A 17,607-nucleotide genomic window follows, 5' to 3' on the forward strand; every position below is an offset into this window, starting at 1 on the left:
AAGCTTGGCTGAGCAGCGCTATTCAACTTGTTGGACGCTAAAGCATTCTGTTTGCATCGTCCTGTTTCTGTGAAGAGGGTGGCTGTCCACACGTCGATGCAACGTGACATATTGACTTTGTTCATTTATAGCAACCTTTGCCCCACAAATTAGCACCTAAATTAGGACAACCAAGAGTGTTTCATGTTGAATCTAACGTTGCAAATGATTGCTCTGGAGGAGTAAAATACATTTCTTGTTCCATGGCCTTTTCCTCCATCCTTCAAGTACTGGATTTTTTTTTTTTAAGATTTCAAATTCTTTTGATTAAAAAAAAAAAAAAGCATAATGTGTCGTACTTCCAGGTCTTTTTTACAAAGAACTATTATTCCTGTTTTCCCAAACCAACTTCGTAGTTAAAAAAAAAAAGGTGGGGGGGGGATGTTAAATTTTATACAGGATTTGTCTTTGAAGTTATGGATATCTGAAAAAGTAATTCATTTCTACTAAAGATCTTGCCATTCCTAACCGTACTTTACTAAGACAACTATGTCGTATATATTTATGAAGACTCTACTGAGTAATTAAAGCCACGGACATAGTGATTTTAGAAGCACAGAATTTATATGACATTAAATGCCTTTGAAAGGTATTTATTCGCAGTAGCATATAAACATTTTAATAATCCTGTCAAATATGTTCATGAATAATTTATTAATCCCCCAATTGTTAAATGCGGCGCGCGCACACCCGCTCTTTATGCCTGTGCCTCCGCGCACGTCACGCAGGAACCTATTGCCATAGTCTTGAAGCGACAAAGACAAGGTAAAATTGGTCTATTTAGATGCCTAGAGCCTCACAAAAGGGCAGCGCTGCGGGTTAGGCTGGCGAGGTAACATGCACTCTGTCCCTCGCTGTCCCGAAACCCAGCTTCTGGCAAGCACTCGCGGCGGCGGGATTCCCGCGCCTCCGGGCACCAGGCGCGGTGGGGACAGATGGGGTGCGGTCCCAGGTGAGCGCCGGGCGCGTCCAATGGGCGCCTGCGGTCGCCGAGGCCAAGGCCCGCGGCCCCGAGACAGTAGGAAAGGCGGGCTCGTTCCACGCAAGGCCCGCGGGGCGGCCGAGGCCAAGAGGCCCAGCCGTCTCCCGAGCCTTGCCCGAACCCTCCCGAACCTCCCCGAGCCTCCGCCCGAACCTCCCCGAACCGTCCCGAGCCGTCGCCGAACCTCCCCGAGCCTCCCCGCCGCCCGTGCGCGCGACCGATCAGCTGGGCGCGCGTCGCGTGTCACGTGGTGCGCATGTCGAAGGTCACGGCGCGCTCACAATGGAGCTCTCGGAGTATGTGCAGAGAGGCTTCCAGACGCTGGCGGATCCCGGTTCCTTTGACTCCAACGCCTTCGCGCTTCTCCTCCGGGCGGCTTTCCAGAGCCTGCTGGACGCCCGGGCGGACGAGGCCGCGCTAGGTAAGCGGCTCGCCCGCCGCCGCGGCCTGGGCGGAGAGGGCGCCCGGCAGAGCCGCCAGCCCGGCGCCGTGGGCGCAACCCCGGCCGGAGCAAGTCCCCGGGCTTCGCCCAGCGCTCGGCCCGAGTGTGGGGACCCGAGCCGGCCCCGAGCGCCGTCCTGCCCCCGCGGGGCACCTGCACGCGGCCAGCTCCACGCTCCCGGCCTGGTTTTTCCGCCAGTCTCTTTGTTCCTTTGTAAAGCCGCGTTCAAGTCTCGTTCGTGGCCTAAATGTGTGGGGTTTTCAGCCTCCTCGGAGGCTGCTGCTGCTGTTTTGACACTTGGACTTCAACTGGGGAGGTCCTGGGATTCAGCCTCCCCGGGCTGGGCTCGAGGGGGTTCAAAGGGGTCTGTTTCCGAAGTAACGGCTGGGTCAAATAGCGCTGACATTTTCCAACCTAGAGAACACCTCCGGATCCCTGTGATGATGACTCCCAACGCTGGCGCTCAGTGTGTTTTCGCCAGAACCTTCAAGTAGGGCTTGTAATGTTTTTGTACTGCAGCGGTTACCAGGAAGAGAGACTGTTTTAAATGTATGTTCGCAGAATGCAGTTGTCATTATGAATTAAGAACGTCCATTAAGAATACATCACTTGTAGATACTTTCCTCAAATGTATCAACACACTTTAGAACTCTGGGCTACTCCCCCCCGCCCCCCCCCCCGCCCCCAGTTTCACACTAGACACTTGGACAAAAAGTATGAAAGTGGAAGCTGTTCTTCAGGCTAAAAATAGTAACCGCCACCTGGGTTAATCTTGGCATAGGTGTGTGTGTGTGTGTGTGTGTGTGTGTGTGTGTGTGTGTGTGTGTGTGTTGAAGATATTATTGGGATTTTGAAAGTTTTGTTGTATATTCTGATGTATGCCCTCCTGTCAAGCTTCCATGATGTATTTATATCCACGGAGCCAATTACTCTAAAATGTCATTTTTAAAAGTTGTACATTTTGAAATTTACAGTATGTAAACTCTCTTCAGTTTCTCCTTTGCTTTCAATGCATCCGGCAACCACTGCCTCCCTTTTCTTTGAGGCCTGGTATTTTTTTAAAATATTAAGACGAAATAAAAGAAGTTAATTGAAAAAGATTGACAGCAGATTATTGATGTATCCTCTTTATTGTTTTTGCAGTTGCCCTTGTTCTTCTAGTCATTTTTGGATTTTTTGTGATCTTTTCCAAAAGTTTTACCCAAACCAAAATATTCCTCTTAGGAACAGGGACCTAAAGAATTTGTAATCATTAGCAATTAATTTATTTTAGATCACCCAGACTTGAAACATATCGACCCAGTGGTTTTAAAGCATTGTCATGCGGCAGCTGCAACTTACATACTGGAGGCAGGAAAACACCGAGTTGACAAATCTACTCTAAGGTACAGGCTTTCTCTAAATGCCCATTTATTTTTAAGTGGTATCTTTGTGATTGTAATTTCGGTTTTTAAAGAGAGAGAGCAAACCTTGGTTTATTTCCCCACCCCTCCAGCACTTACCTAGAAGACTGTAAATTTGACCGAGAGCGAATAGAACTGTTTTGCACGGAGTATCAGGTTACTTACTTTAAACTTTTAAATTAACAATTAGCTCCCCCCTCCCCTTTATCCTGCTGTTTGCAAAAATGTGTTTACTTTCCTTTTTCCCTTCTCCCCAGAATAATAAGAATTCTCTAGAAATCCTACTGGGAAGGTAGGTACTGTATGTATGAGGTGTCAAGCTGGGGCACTTTTCACTTGTGGTAATGAATGGAACTTGCTGGTGTGAAACAAAACAGGGCAAAAAAAAAAAAATCTGGGATCCTGCCCCAAAATGAAAGGGCCAAAGGGCAAGAGGAACAATTGAAGTTAAGCTAATGTCTTTAAGGATAGAGCCTGATATAATCTTAGTAGGATGCTTTTACTCTTTTGAACTTGAAGATGAAGTTCAACAGTACTTTCAGTGGAATGGGATGGGTTGAGGAAGGAAAGCATGGAAGTTGTGTAGATACTACAGAATGCCATTGTCTTTCAGTATAGGCAGATCCCTTCCTCACATAACTGATGTTTCTTGGAGGTTGGAGTATCAGATAAAGGTAAAGTTTAACAAACTCTCTGCAGAGGGACTTAGAGGGACTTTTTTTTTTTTTTTTAAGGTTAGAGTTAAAGTTTGGTGTTTTGTGTTGTTTTAGACCAATCAACTTCATAAGATGTACCGACCTGGATATTTGGTGACCTTAAACGTAGAGGTAGGTAAAGGTCTTTTTCTAGAAATAAAATGTGTAACAAAAATTTAATTTCCTTTGTACAAATAAACAGTATTTTTTTTTCTTCCATAGAACAGTGATTCCCAATCCTACCCAGAGATTAGCTTTAGTTGCAGCATGGAGCAGTTGCAGGTACAGTATTAAGATCTTTGACTATGCTTCTTTCAGTGGGTGCTTGAGACCTAGGTGGAAGTTTTAAAATATAATCTACCCATCACCAGAAAATAAAGGTTGCCTCAGGACTTAAAGGCAAAGGGAGAAAGAAAAGCAGAAATTTAACATAGACTTCACTTTTAGAAGTTATTTGCTGTTTTTCTCTAACTTAAACATGACTTGAAATTTTGTGTTCAGCACACTTGCCTTCATTTTATAATGCATCTGCTTTCATGAAACTGAGCAAAAGAGCAAGAATTTTAAAATGCCTTTCACAAATTAAACTTCCAAGGTCGCATTTTTAAGCAGCAGTTTAAAATTACTCTATAAAAGGAAAGTACACTTAAGTTCTTAAAACTGTATGTTGTCAGTGTAAAACTGAAGAAATTGAAAACTTCGTTAATTGATGGATATAGCAACGAATTTCTTTCTTAGCAATTAAATAAAATGAAGAATATCCCTGAAAAGTTTGATGAAATTGAATGTTCCCAAGACATCTGCAGTCATTTCAATGTAATTATTAGACAAACTTTAAACAGAGAGTTTGTGAATCAACCTTCCATAGAGAAGTTGAGACGGTGTAGATATTCTCTGCCTGCAAAAACTCGTTAGAAATTCTCTTTTAATTAGAATTTGAATAGCTGATTCAAAGATCAGATCGCGTATCAGAAGCGCTGCTTTTGATAGTGATTTGCCAGCGGTTAAGTCCCCTTCAATTTTGACTCCTTAGGTGTTCTTCCGACTTTTTTTTCTTGCAGCTGCCTCAAAGTGGGGCGCTTCCTTACTTGTATCCCCCAATTGTGACACGAGTTGTGCATTTTTTAGGACTTGGTGGGGAAACTTAAGGATGCTTCAAAAAGCCTGGAAAGAGCAACACAGTTGTAACTTGGAGAGGCTGATGAAGAGCCTAGAGAAGAGCCAGACGCACCTTGTCTCCTGCAGGACCATCGTTCGCGAGCTGGATGTCATTTTCTGTAGCAAAAGAGCTTCCTTTTGAAGTCATGCCAACCATCTATTTTGACACCTTTTTTACATATGTGAAATGGTTAAGAGGGAAAACCCTTAAGCATTTGAGTGTTCAGTATTAATCGTGCATTCCCTCTATCTTGAGCGTTTTCAAGCCCCGTCAAAGTATAGTACCCTGAATAAATACGGTGGCGTTCCCACAAGAAGGGTGGTAATCTGGAGTTTGTGTGTGAATGACGACGGTGTGTGCAAGGCAGGTCCGACTGGCCTCGGCTCGCGACGCCTGCCTTACCCCGAGCTAAGCGCCGCGGGGAAGGTGTGCGGGGAGCGGTGCTCGAGGCCGAGGCGGCCCGTTACCTGCGCCCGGCCGGCCCGACCCTGCGAGCGGAGCTCGGCCGGCTGCTCCCCGCGCGCGCCTCCCCCGGCCGCGGGCAGGCGGGCGGGGCGGCCGCTGTTGTTTCCCGGGGCCTGGCTCGGCGCAGGTTCAGCGGGGGCAGCGGCCGGGCGCCCCCGGCGGCGGGCCCCGCGGACGTGTGCGCCGCGAGCGGGAGACATGGTGGGGGGCGGGGCGGCGTGCGGGGCCGAGCGGGACCCGCCGAGAGGGCGGCGTGTGGCGCTGTGGAGAAATGCCGCCGCCGCCGTGGCCGCGGCGCGCAGCGAGGGGAGGGGGCTGGGCGCGCGGCGCGCAGGGGAGGGGGCGGCCACGGGCCCGACTACACCGACACTAATTCCCAGGCCGCCCTTAAGGAATGAGGGGAGCACGTGACCCGGCGGGGGGCGGGGGGAGGGGGCGGGCGGACTCCGAGCCATTTTGGAGCCGGTGTCAGTTTCCACTCTGCCTTCAGCGGTGCATTTTTTTCCACCCTCCCCTCCCCCTCCTCATCCTTCCTCCCCTCCCCCGCCTCCCCGCCCGCACGCACATTCGGCGCCCCCCGCCCGCCCGCCTCCCCCACGCGAGTCTGAAATAATAATCGTAGTATTAAAGGCAGAGACCGGGCGAGACAATGGGGAGGTTGGCGAGGGAGCCCCGCGCCGGCTTAGCAACACCTCCCAGCCCCGCAGAATAATACGGCTCGGCCCCTCCGCGCGCCCTCCCCCGAGCGCGGCCGGGAGGCGGCGGCTGCGCCGAGGAGGAGGAGAGGCCCTGAGGAGGCGGCGGCGGAGGCCGCGCGGAGGCGGAGGAGGCCGCGCGGGAGGAGGAGGCCGCGGCGCGCGAGCAGGAGGCCGGCGGGGGAGCGGCATGAGCCGAGCGCGGCGGCCGCGGCTGCTCTCGGCCGCGCTCGGTGCCCATTGACAGCGGCGGCGGCAGCTCGCTCCAAGATGGCCGCTTGGCTCGCATTCATTTTCTGCTGAACGACTTTTAACTTTCATTGTCTTTTCCGCCCGCTCCGATCGCCTCGCGCCGGCCGCTCTTTCCGGGTACGTAGGAGGCGAGGCGCCGGCGGGCCGTGGCCGGGGACTGGTGGGGGTCGGGGCGGCGTGGGGTGGGGTGGGGGGGCGGCGGCGCTGACAGCGTGGGCAACCGGCCCGCGCCCCGCGCCCGCGCCCGCGCGCCCGCCGCCTCCCGCGGCGCCGGACGCCCCGCAGCCCGCACCAGCGCCGGCCCGGCCGCGCTCCAGCCGCTCCAGTCGCTCCAGCCGCCGCCCGCGCCCGGCCGAGCCGCGCCGCCCCACGTTTTAGTTCCCCGCTCCCCCGAGCGCCCCCCGGCACCCTCGCGCCGCACATGGTCCCCGAGAGCGGCACTTGTGTCTCCAGCCTGCGCGGCTCCCGCGGCCGCTGCGCCCTTTGTTGAGAGGTAGACTTTGCTGAAACGGGGACGGGATCTTGAGATCGGGCGCTGCCTGGGTCCAGTAGCTCCCCTCTTCTCCCAGAGAAAGGGCTCTGGGGGTCTTTGAACCTTCAGGGAACGCCCCCATTTTATAGGGACGGGTACTGTGGGGGGCAGCGATCCCGACGAGGTGGGTGTTAGGCTGGGGGAAGCCCCGACAAAAATGTTATTAACTTAAGTTGGAGGGACACTTGTGTGAAATTTGATGGCTGGTAAGATGGCGGTTCCCAGTTGTTTCCAAGGTCCTGTGCATTTGTGTTGGAAAGGGTAAAGTTTTCAAGGTGGTATTTGTTAGGAGTCTTGGACAGGGTTTCCATAGGTACTTAGGGCGAGCTCTCTAGGAGGTGGGCATTTCATATTTAGAGCTTTGTTTTGGAGTGAAGACGGTGACTGGACGTTAGCTTTGCTGAAGGCTCCCTTTCTTTCCACTTCTTCCCCCCCTTTTTTCTGCTTTATCCTCGAAGAGACTACAACTTTCCCCTTTGCTGTGGGATGCGCGGGGAGTAGTGAGTTGGGTCCACTGCGTTTTATGGATTTTGCTAAATGTCACAATAGGTCATGTAGTAAGGGGATGCTTCGGGGAAGGACCACTAACGCGTTGATTGCTTATGTTTACGTAGTCATTTGGACTTGACAGCGCTGGAGCATGATCTTTTCCCCTGAGCTTTACAGTTAATAATTGGAAATAAACAAGGAGAGAGACTTTGATCATTCCCAATTGCAATAAAAGGATTTAGTGGGCTTAGTGGTCACGGTTCAATATCTGAAAGAGAACTGAGCATTAACCCCTTCTCTGAAAGTAGGCAAAATTCTGGGCATATTTACCCAAATGCAGATGTATAATGGTAGTTCAATCTGTTTTTGTAGGAGCTTTCCCCCAACCTTTGGGAACACGTAAAACGTAGTAAAGACTTGACACTAGAGGATATGAATTGTTGATGGCATGTATGTAATCAAGTTTTGAGAGTGTGTAGTAAGTAACATGTTGGTCTTAAGTAGACTAGTGAGAAATTAAGGAGAATTTCTCAAGAGGTTGGTTTGTTTGTTTTAAGTAACATTTTTACCCAGGAGTTCATTGCCATGTATCTTCTATGAAAGTGAGATATTTGAGATAACTACTAGGGTGTATTATGCTATTGTAATATCTCTAAGGCTATGTAAAAGATTGTATATGCATGTGTAGACACTCAAATCTAGTCACATACAAACTTCGGTGAGGCAGGTAAGCATTTGGATATATTTGGTAAGTGCATGGACACCCTACCACTGAGCTCTTGCCTGCATATTGTGTCAAGTAGGCAAAATTCTCCCATGAGCCAAGTCACCCCCAATTTTACCCATACTCGCATTTGAGCCTGGAGCCCCAAGTGGGATTATGGAGTTCATTTGCATTTCTTAGGTTGCAGCCCTCAAGCTGATTGTTAACACTGAGCTTGCTTCTGTTTCCCTTCATTGTGACACTACTGATGGTAGGCCTCCAACTAAATACTGACAGCTCCAACTGAGGAAGCTATAAAGGCACGATTTAACTAGGAGTATTTTCAATGTCGTGTGCTTCTTGCATTTTTACTGACTCAAAGGCAGTTTCTGAGGTGCAAGAGATTTTTTTTCTTAAGTCTTATCAAGCATGCCAGAAAGTCCTCATGAGGTTGTCAGTACTACCCAATAGGATAAAATGATGAAGAATTGATGTTTGTGTCAATAACATAGTGATAATTGATCAGCAGTATGAATGCCTTGTAGAATAGGGCCAAATTATTTTCAACTGGGATAAGAAAGTTGTGTAGATTCCGATCTAGGGTGAATTGGCTTTGGTCAAGTCCACGGGACTGAAATGTTCAAAGGTAACTAGTGATCATCTTGTATTGAGGCTTAACTGTTTTGAGTTAGTGTTTGTGCTGATGTCATAGACTGTGCCTTCTGAAACGTAGTGAAGGGAAAGGCAGCACCCTTCGGTGAACTCCGTGATGGCTGCGTTCTCTGATAGGAAGAACATCAGCCCCCTGACCTTCCTAGGAAAGAGTCTGTGGTTTCACAGAGTTTCCCTTAAGCACAGGGAGGGTGGTCTTCAATCACTGGGTGTGTTTGAATTTACATCCTGCTCCTCTGTACAGGCACCATCTCATCCGCACCTCTTCTCTGCCTCTACTTACACTGATGCTGTTTTTTTGACAGAAGTCCAAACAAGTAATCCAAAGTGCCCCTGAGTGAGTCACTTTCACAGAGAGGCTTGTTTTGGGTTTGGGCCATCTATCTCTAGTATTCATCGCTGTTAATTCCCGCCATTGGGGTATGCTAGCTGGTATTTCCCTCTTCTGTATTAAAATTTCCTTAGAATTAGAATTAAAGCCCCAGGTGCATTTTACTAGAAGTTATGCAAGTCCCCAGATTTCCATTACCGTCAGCTCTGAGGAGGCTGCACTTCAGTCAGGTTTAGAAGGTCACTCTTGGTTTAGACTCTGTATTGAATGGAAGGGTAGTAACTAAGCCACACCCCCAAGCAGTATACCAGGTAACTGACTTCCCTGAGTGTGGTTTGCTGCGGTGTTGCTGACAGTTCTCAACTGTAAGCTTTCTAAGATGCATCTGCTGGGATGCTTCTTGTGAGCACTGTATGAAAGTTAGGTAAGAGAATGACATTTGTTTTCCCCGCCTAATCTTTACTCTACGTTTGTCTTTGGGAGTGGGCTGGTCACATGGCTCTTCATTTGTCACTACCCTACCCACTTTTCCTGCCTCCAGCATAGTTTATTCAAACGGAGGTTTGCCCCTTCTTCCCTCTGGTAAAACTGACTTCAGAATTCAACCCTTCCAAAAACTTTGCATAGCTCATCTAATCTACCGGAGGACTTATGAGAGAACCGTAGAGGTTCAGTTCAATAAGCCTCTCTGCAACTCGAGCCTTGCCGGGCAGGGGCTAAGTGCACAGTTGGCAATTCTCAAAAGATCTCTAAGTGAAATTTCTGACGTAGTGATTGCTAACAGGACAGACAGAAAAAGGCAAGATAAGGAAGTGGCTCTTCCCTCCTAGTAGACTAGGAAGAGGCTCGGAGTGTCTGGAGTGGGGCTGGGACTGTGGTGGCGGTCACCGGAGGATTCGCACCCTTCGACTCCACCCCGCCCCTCCCCCGCGCCCGCCACCCCGCACGCCCGCAGAGGCTCGGCTCGGCCAGCTCCGCGCAGAGTTGCAGCGGTGGCCGGATGCCAAGTGTAAGTGTAAGTTGCTATGGAAACTCCAACGGAGGCGAGTTCCGAATCCGGAGCGAGACCTAGCCCCGGGCACCTTGGGATCCGCCCCTCACGTCCCGCCCGTGTCCATGGTGCCCAGGCCTTAACCAAGGCCCACAAGGTGCTTCTCTCCTCAGCACCCAGTCCGGAAATGCCAGGGATGCAGGAGGCTCACCACGCGCCTCCTCTTTGTGGGACCTGAGCCCTGTCAGGTTCTGCTTGCTTGAGCTGTCTAAACAAGAACCCCGAAGTTTTTGACTGGAGGTCCTGCAGGAAATTCCACAGTAAATTCGGAGACTTAGATCAAGCCCTGGTGGCTAGTAAATATCCGCGGGGATTGTGTGGTGTCCCCAGAGCTGCATGGTGTCTGCAGTGCTGAGGGACAGACGGAAGAAAAAGACCCGACCCCCCTCGGCTCCCAGCCCCCACCCCAGACCTTTTCATCTCACTCCAGGAATGACCTGCGAGGCCAGAAGTAAATTTAGTTGGATCCTTTTACACCATTTCAGTGGAGGTTATTCTGATCTCATTAGTAAATTCCTTGTGTGGAAAACGTTTGGGGAGTCCAGCTGTAGTGTGTTAAAGGAGTTTTATGAACTATTCAGCGGTTCAGGGTATACAGTTACTTGGAATTGTGGAGATAATCTTGATTCTCTTTTGAATTATAGCCATTTTTTTGGTATGTGTCTTGCAGGATCTTTTATCAAGCAGAAATGCATCGAACAACCAGAATCAAGATCACTGAGCTAAATCCCCACCTAATGTGTGTACTTTGTGGAGGGTACTTTATTGATGCCACTACCATAATAGAGTGTCTACATTCCTGTAAGTACACAACATTAGCCTTCTTGTGCCCATATGTAGTTCACCGCGCCTGCTGACTGCTGGAACATTCCCACAGTCCTTGGAAATGTCAGCACACAGTCGTGGGACTTACTTTCTTTTCTATGTAGTGATTTGTTCCTGAAGTTTTGTTACAATTAGGTAGTATATAGCGTTCTGGGTATTCATTGGTTTCACTTTTTGACTGTGAGAAATACTTTGTCATTTCCCATCCTTGGATTTTCAGTTCTGACACTATTAATGTTTGAACCTCTGTTTTCTAAATTCACAAGACCTTTTTGTGTTCCTCTTTCTAGTCTGTAAAACATGTATTGTACGTTACTTGGAGACCAGCAAGTATTGTCCTATCTGTGATGTCCAAGTTCATAAAACTAGACCACTACTGAACATAAGGTAGGAAAATGCTGACATTCCTTGGTGGTAAATGTTTTATTGGAATTGCACAATTCACTATCAGGGAAGGCATTCCTGTTTTGCCTCTTGGGAAATTAGTTCTTGAATCCTAACTTGATATGTGTGCTTTATAGGGGGTAGAACTTTAATTTCTTGGCATTTTAATGATGTCTGTGTTTAGATAAAGTTCAGTATTATTCCATTCTTTTAAAGATGTCTTTTTTGTCCTTTAAAACTGAATTAGTTTCCTCTTTTTTAGTGCATGGATTTATTGACTTAATGACAGACAAGAATAATTTTTTCAGTGCTTCCACATTCTTTATTCTTCTTATTGAATTTAGATGCATGAAAAGCCCACTTCCCTTGACTAGGTGAATATGAAGAATTAATTACTGAATATAAAGTATCTGCTGATTTGAAGAACTACTACAGAGCCCTTGTCACTCTTTTTCTTATCAGTGTACTTTTACACTGTATCACAATCAATAAAATATCACCACATAAAAATAAATAAATAAAACCTAAGAACATTTCTAGTTTTGTTACATTAATGATTCTTACTTCTTTTCAGGTCAGATAAAACTCTGCAAGATATTGTGTACAAATTAGTCCCAGGGCTTTTCAAAAGTGAGTAACTTGGTTAAATGGATTTTTAAAAAGATTGCTGGTTTCCCCTATTGTACCAAATTTCTATATTTCCCCTTCTCACACCTTTCAGATGAAATGAAGAGAAGAAGGGATTTTTATGCAGCTCATCCTTCAGCTGATGGTAAATTTTTGTGGGGCAAAAGTTATTTTATTTGGGGAAGAAAATCTATTTAGTAATTTAAATTATTGTGTTTATTCTAAATTATGCCTCCTATCCTCTTATGTAAAAATACTGGGTTTTTTTTTTCATTGAATTGCAAAATGTCTTTATAGCTGCCAATGGCTCTAATGAAGACAGAGGGGAAGTTGCAGATGAAGATAAGCGAATTATAACTGATGATGAGATAATAAGCTTATCTATTGAGTTCTTTGATCAGAACAGGTAAGTTCTGCTGGGCATTGGTTTTATGGTGCTGTGGTTATGAGATGCTGTGTTTCACCAGTAGTTTCTTCAATCCTAGATTGGATCGGAAAGTAAACAAAGAGAAATCTAAAGAAGAGGTATGTTCCACAGTGCAGACTACAAGGGGGAAACTGGGTTCTAGATTTTATGTTGTCCTTTAAAATATTCTGGGGTCATATGATGTTGTTAAATAGCCAAGTTGTATTGGGAATTTGTCAATTAAGTATGTTTAATAGTACAATTCAAAATGCAGCTAGTTGAAAGTTTTGTTGCATTTGGTGTGAATATTAATACCTTTTGTCATATGTAGGCAATTCAAACTTTCTTTTTACTTGAAAGTTAGGGATTGGAGAAAATTACTTTTGTAAATGTGTCCCTAGGTGAATGATAAAAGATATTTACGATGCCCAGCAGCAATGACTGTGATGCACTTGAGAAAGTTTCTCAGGAGTAAAATGGACATACCTAATACTTTCCAGGTACCTACTTCATGCATTTTATGTAGATTTAAAATTTTAAATGTTTTTTTTCAATCTGGGCCATAAAAGGAAGTATTTTAAAAAATCTTAAATTTGGTGGCAGAGTTTAAGATACTTCTTAAGATGGTTTGTGAAGATGCTTCTTAAAGCACTTTGGATTATGTTTAGATGACAAAAACATAGGGATTTATCTTGTCTTTTTGTCACTGAATACTTGAAATATGTTTCAATAGATTGATGTCATGTATGAAGAGGAACCTTTAAAGGATTACTACACACTAATGGACATTGCCTACATTTATACCTGGAGAAGAGTAAGTAGCCCTCTACCCTTAGGCTATGTTGGACCAGTGCATGCAAAAGAATTGAGTGATTTTTTTTTTTTTCTTTTTCCTCTTTGTAGAATGGCCCACTTCCTTTGAAATACAGAGTTCGGCCAACTTGCAAAAGAATGAAGATCAGTCACCAGAGAGATGGACTGACAAATGCTGGAGAACTGGAAAGTGACTCTGGGAGTGACAAGGCCACCAGCCCAGCAGGAGGTGTTCCCTCCACCTCCTCTTGTTTGCCCAGCCCCAGTACTCCAGTGCAGTCTCCTCACCCGCAGTTCCCCCACATTTCCAGTACCATGAATGGAACCAGCAGCAGCCCCAGTGGTAACCACCAATCTTCCTTTGCCAGTAGACCTCGAAAGTCATCAATAAATGGGTCATCAGCAACCTCATCTGGTTGAGTCCTGAGACTGTTAAGGAAAAGATTTTTCAACCCCCTGATTTTAGACACCTTCATCCATTACAGCTTTATAGATGCGAGTACATGTGACTGTCGTCCAGTTTGCTTTCTTTTGTAGTGACATTAAATTTGGCCATAAGAGATGGACTAGATGCGCTGCTCCATGTGGATGTTAATTGAAAAGAAAGATTCTTTCTGTAAAGAATTGGATTCTGAGAAGGCAGGCAAGATGTGTTTCTGTGTTAGGAAAGATGTGAAATGGTTTTCTGTGACCATTGTTTGGATTTGGAAATGTTCTGCAGTGGGTAGACATTGGCCCATAGTTTGTTACTCTCAACTAACGCCTACATTACATTCTCTTGATTGTTCCTGTTACTATGCTGTTTTGTGAACCTGTAGAAAACAAGTGCTTTTTATCTTGAAAGTCAACAAATGGAAAGAATAAGCATAGAATATTGCATTCTATGTAGCCATGTCACTGTGAATAACAATTTCTTGCATATTTAGCCATTTTAATTCCTGTTTGATTTTTACTTCTCTGTTGCTACGCAAAATGATCAAAGGAAACTTCAGTTTTACAATCTGTATGCCTAAAAAGCGGGTACTACCGTTTATTTTACTGACTTGTTTAAATGATTCACTTTTGTAAGAATCAGATGGCATTATGCTTGTTGTACAATGCCATATTGGTATATGACATAACAGGAAACAGTATTGTATGATATATTTATAAATACTATAAAAATATTGTGTTTCATGCATTCAAAAACAGTTGTTAAAATTCTCCAAACTGGTTCGACCTTGGCAGATACCCATAGTGCACCCTATGTTGAGGCTTACCACCAGCACAGAATTTGTTTTGATGTTAATGACTAGTTTCAAATTCCTTTCCACTTAGAAGCTAATGGCAGATCATCATAGTTCTGGCTTTTCTCCAATAATACTTTCAAAATTAATGTTGCAGTAAAGAAAAAATTTTAACCAAGGCAAATGGAAATAGTGTTTTAATTTTCCATTGGTTAAAATAGAATTAAGGTGTTTTTAAATTTTATTTATCACTGGAATTCTAAAATAGGTTTTTAAGTCAACCAGCTAATTGCTGAAGCAAGGCATTTTATCTACAGTTATCATAGTATATGTGGAATAATAGTAATTTCAAATTTAAAAGTTGTTTTTATAGTTAAAGGAATCTGCCTTTTCTGTAATGTCTGGAAATAGAAGCAATTTATTATGAGTTTCTACAGGTATTTTTAAATAGAGAAAATATGTTGATTTTAAAATATGAATGACCCCACCAATTCTGTTTGCTTTGGTCGAACTTAATGTTTATCACCTATCAGTTGTTTGTAAGGATGTTTATTCTATATGAATATTGTTTCATGTTTGTATGGGAAATTGTAGCTAAGCATTTCATTGTCTCCAGTCTGCAAAAGAAGCACAATTCTATTGCTTTGTCTTGCTTATAGCCATTAAATCATTACTTTTACATATATTGCTGTTACTTCTGCTTTCTTTAAAGACTCAGTAAATGATGTTTTTTGAAGCCACAAAATACATATATTTTTATTTTGACCTAAATTTGTACAGTCCCATTGTGTGTGTTGTTTCTAATTATAGATGTAAAATTAAATTTCATTTTTAATTGGAAAAATTCAATAAAACGATATTCATTTAGAAAATAGGTATGGTCTTTAAAATTTTGCTATGAAAAGCACAATGTGCAGAAGTTTTGGGAACCCTGTAGTGGATTGCAAGACTAAAACCTAAGGAAAATACATTGTTGTCTTCAAATGGTGTTGCTAAGTAAATGCTTTGTTGTATGTTGAAAGCCCAATGAAAGAAGTATCTGTTATTTACAACCTTTGAAGCAAATGTTACCAATGTTTGCCAATTTCGGTGAATTTAATTCATTTTTCTAGGCTTTTCTCAAGGTTTTCACGGTGTTGTGTAAGAAAGAAGACATCTCACCCTTTGTGATGGACTTACTTCTGAGAGTGCCTGTTAAAACATCAGAGGCACTTACAGCAGTGTGTCACCATACTTGAAAACATTTCCATTTATTGTATCTGGGAGGAGGCTTTTTACCCTTAATTTGAAAATTGCTTAAGCTTAAAAGATATTTCAGTCAAAATTGTCTTTTAATAAAACAACAGAAAGATGCGTCTTGGTTTGCTTCTTAAATGACTAGTCATTATTGCTCTTACACTTGAGATGAAAAACCTTTCCCAAGTTACCACTTTTAAAATCTTCACCTTAAGAAAACCCCTGTGGAATCTCCTAACTTTGTAATTTACCAAATTAGGGTACAGGAAAAGTTGGCTCTAGAGTTTGACTTTTACTCCTAAATGTATTCTAGCATCCATGAATACAAAGCTAACCCAGTAACCTGCAGGAAATGCCTAAATGGATCCCACAGATTCTTAGCTTAAAGGTAGAAAGAGAAATGGGGGCTTGGCTGGTGTTGTATAAATAGTAATCTATCTTGCTTTACACATGTGTAACACTTTACAAGTACCTTTACCTCTTAAATTGCCGGCCGTTAATTGCACCAGTAGGAAAGGATTGCCCTTCAGTTGACTTAAGTAGTTAAGCACATTGCTTCATTTCCACTCCCACATGTTCAGATGTTCGGTTCTCTGCAAGTAAAATAAAACAAGAGCCCACTGGTTGGACCTTTATCTTGTCCTGTTTCCCCAAGGGTTGGGATTAAACTATTGGTGATACCATCCATTATGGTACTGTGTGGGCCTATCAAGAACAAATTTTATTCTGAATTCTTTAACAAGAACTTGAATGCCCATGTGAAATATTACTTGTACAGATGAGCAAGAAGTGAAGACTTACGGAGTTTTTTATGTAGTCCATCCAGTCAGCATCTTGGAGTGAAGGAAGTTCTAGAAGTTTAATGCACCTCTCCTCCCATTGCACCAGGAGTTCTTACAGTCCTTACCTGGTAGACTGAAACAACAAAAGCCTCTTGGTCAAACTGCGTTTAAAATAGCTGGGCTTCCATCATGTTAGACTGTGCATCTTCTAACCGCACACAAAACCCTTCTCAAAACTGTACATCCCTTTAAGACACTCAATGAAGTGGACCAAGGACCCCAGGCTCTAATTTAAAGCTCTTGGATAAATGCCACTTAAAAGACATTTCATCGAGGATAATTTGTATCTTTCTGAATAAAAGGAACAGCACAACAGGTGGTTACTTAAAAAAAAAAAATCCCGACTCCTGCAACATCACCGCTCCCCAACCCCCAATCCCTTGAGCTCAAGTGGGACCACAGGGTCAGGTTCTACATAAGGAAGGGAAACAAGTTCTCGCACATTCCAGCCTCCAGTAGCCCCCAGGAGTCCTTGAACCAGAGAGAGAATCGCCCCGCAAATCTCAAGATCACCCAGCTTTGATTATGAAAGTCTCTGAAAAATGTTTACACAGTCGAGTGTTTCCTGTTTCCGCAGTTAATTTTTAAAACGTCTTTTTCTCTTGGTTCCTAAAACGGATTTCCTTTATTTGCATCGGTTTCTTTTTCTTAGTGTGTAATTTCTGGAGGTCTTTGTCACACGGAGAAGTTCACTAAAACTGCCTTCACCAAGACGACGACATCAGAAGTCATTTTTCACTCCAGGATCCTTATGGATTTTCTAAAAGCGTTTAAGTGGAAAAATCATCTCATTTAGTCCTTTGAACAAATAGTAAAGCATTCAATAAAACCTTCTGAATAAAATTCCCTCTTCTCTGGACCTTGTCATAAAAGTACTACTTTCAGATATTATCAGAAGAATTTTTTTTTTTTAAAAGTAGCTGTTACTCCCTTGGTCACCTACACAGCAACAAATATCCCTGCTTAGTATTAATTTTGGGCCATCATAAAATCCCAAGTTCAAAATGTACGTGATTTTAAGGTTTGGGAAGGTTGAACGATCTCCAACTCTGTCTGTCCTAAATCAGCCGGAACCCAAGCTGATAGGGGCGACCGGATTTAGAAAACTTTGGATCATGGTACAAGGTAAACACGTCAAAAATTGGGACCAGAAACCTAAGAGATTGCTGCAGATTTGGAGTCTTCCCTCTAACCTATCAGAAACCGGGAAAGATACTCCTACAAAAGCAAACAGTTGCAGAAACTAAAGCCGAGGACTAGAGTGATTGTCTGGATTGTCACACCTGCCCCCCCCCCCAATTTTTTTCCCAGTTACTGGATGGAAAGGAGCAGGATGCC

The 17,607-nt window shown here is 44.5% G+C and overlaps 2 protein-coding genes and 1 long non-coding RNA gene across 4 annotated transcripts; 2 read left to right on the forward strand and 1 right to left on the reverse strand.

The window, feature by feature from the left end:
* The first annotated feature begins 1,250 nt into the window (after positions 1–1,250).
* On the forward strand, positions 1,251–5,036 carry COMMD3 (COMM domain containing 3). The gene is made up of 8 exons (XM_084783516.1): positions 1,251–1,442; positions 2,737–2,848; positions 2,959–3,022; positions 3,124–3,158; positions 3,480–3,540; positions 3,637–3,693; positions 3,784–3,843; positions 4,690–5,036. Exons 1-8 carry the CDS (start codon positions 1,304–1,306, stop codon positions 4,747–4,749), a joined length of 588 nt encoding a protein of 195 aa, XP_084639642.1. The 5' UTR covers positions 1,251–1,303; the 3' UTR covers positions 4,750–5,036.
* Positions 5,037–5,690: 654 nt separating this feature from the next.
* BMI1 (BMI1 proto-oncogene, polycomb ring finger) lies at positions 5,691–15,544 on the forward strand. 2 transcript variants are annotated; one of them, XM_084783514.1, is made up of 10 exons: positions 5,691–6,249; positions 10,581–10,711; positions 11,026–11,122; positions 11,694–11,749; positions 11,841–11,891; positions 12,044–12,152; positions 12,232–12,271; positions 12,554–12,652; positions 12,886–12,966; positions 13,056–15,544. In XM_084783514.1, the coding sequence occupies exons 2-10, from the start codon at positions 10,600–10,602 to the stop codon at positions 13,383–13,385; spliced, it is 975 nt and encodes a 324-aa protein (XP_084639640.1). In that variant the 5' UTR covers positions 5,691–6,249; positions 10,581–10,599; the 3' UTR covers positions 13,386–15,544. The 2 variants fall into 2 exon arrangements, with proteins under 2 accessions (XP_084639640.1, XP_084639641.1); XM_084783515.1 differs by lacking the exon at positions 5,691–6,249 and adding an exon at positions 6,477–6,625.
* LOC311598473 lies at positions 13,358–17,607 on the reverse strand. Its single transcript, XR_014779545.1, has 3 exons — positions 16,820–17,607; positions 16,229–16,342; positions 13,358–16,020 (listed from the first exon to the last, which is right to left on the reverse strand). It is a non-coding gene; the product is annotated as an uncharacterized lncRNA (long non-coding RNA).

The sequence above is a fragment of the Acomys minous genome (assembly GCF_964271855.1).
Source record: "Acomys minous genome assembly, chromosome: 5".
In the NCBI taxonomy this organism is placed as follows: domain Eukaryota; kingdom Metazoa; phylum Chordata; class Mammalia; order Rodentia; family Muridae; genus Acomys; species Acomys minous.